The 582-nt window shown below is 45.9% G+C and overlaps 1 protein-coding gene across 1 annotated transcript in view; it reads left to right on the top strand.

The window, feature by feature from the left end:
- LOC311040466 (augurin-A-like) overlaps window positions 1–219 on the top strand; it is a 27,065-nt gene extending 26,846 nt beyond the window's left edge. Inside the window, exon 4 of the mRNA XM_084050772.1 lies at window positions 21–219. Within this exon, the coding sequence (XP_083906898.1) occupies window positions 21–170 (150 nt within the window). The 3' untranslated portion in view covers window positions 171–219. The remainder of the gene's footprint in view (window positions 1–20) is intronic.
- Window positions 220–582: the final 363 nt, after the last annotated feature.

The raw sequence follows: 582 nt of genomic DNA, 5'->3' as shown, positions 1-582 counted from the left end.
GTGTCCAACCCGTATAACAGAGACTGGAGACGGACCTCTCCTATTGGATGGATCGTTCGCGGTCCAGCGATCAAGGACGCCAGCATCATTATGACGAGAACGCTCCCATCGGTCCCCAGGATCCCGCCAATTACCGCCACGGCGCCAACGTCAATTATGACTACTACTAATGATGGTCATCCCCGTGGGCACCAGCGCCCCCCCACCACCTGCCATTCACCTTGTTGCTGCTGGATTCTGATTTTAATCCGTTAAGAGTTTCATGCTTTGGCAAATAAAACAAAGGGCAATACGCAGAAAGTCTAACAAGCTCACATCGTTTTGTTTTGTGGATTTGTGTATTGTCGCAGTCGAGTGGAAACCTCGCAGATCCAAAGCCGTTCTCAAACTTTTTCATGTCAAAGGACCGCCAAATTGTTATATATTTATAAATATTTCCAAAAATAGCAGATGTACAAGCTCGCAGCATATAAATGGACAAAGTGGTTGAAATGATTGTGATGCTATGTCAACTAATTTAGCTAGGGACCCCCACCCCCTATTTAGGCTGTTTGAAAATATCCAATCTACAAGCTCACAACG

The sequence above is a fragment of the Gymnoscopelus microlampas genome, assembly GCF_963454915.1.
Source record: "Gymnoscopelus microlampas genome assembly, chromosome: 24".
NCBI classification, from domain to species: domain Eukaryota; kingdom Metazoa; phylum Chordata; class Actinopteri; order Myctophiformes; family Myctophidae; genus Gymnoscopelus; species Gymnoscopelus microlampas.
This window is presented reverse-complemented; position numbering and strand designations above follow the sequence as displayed.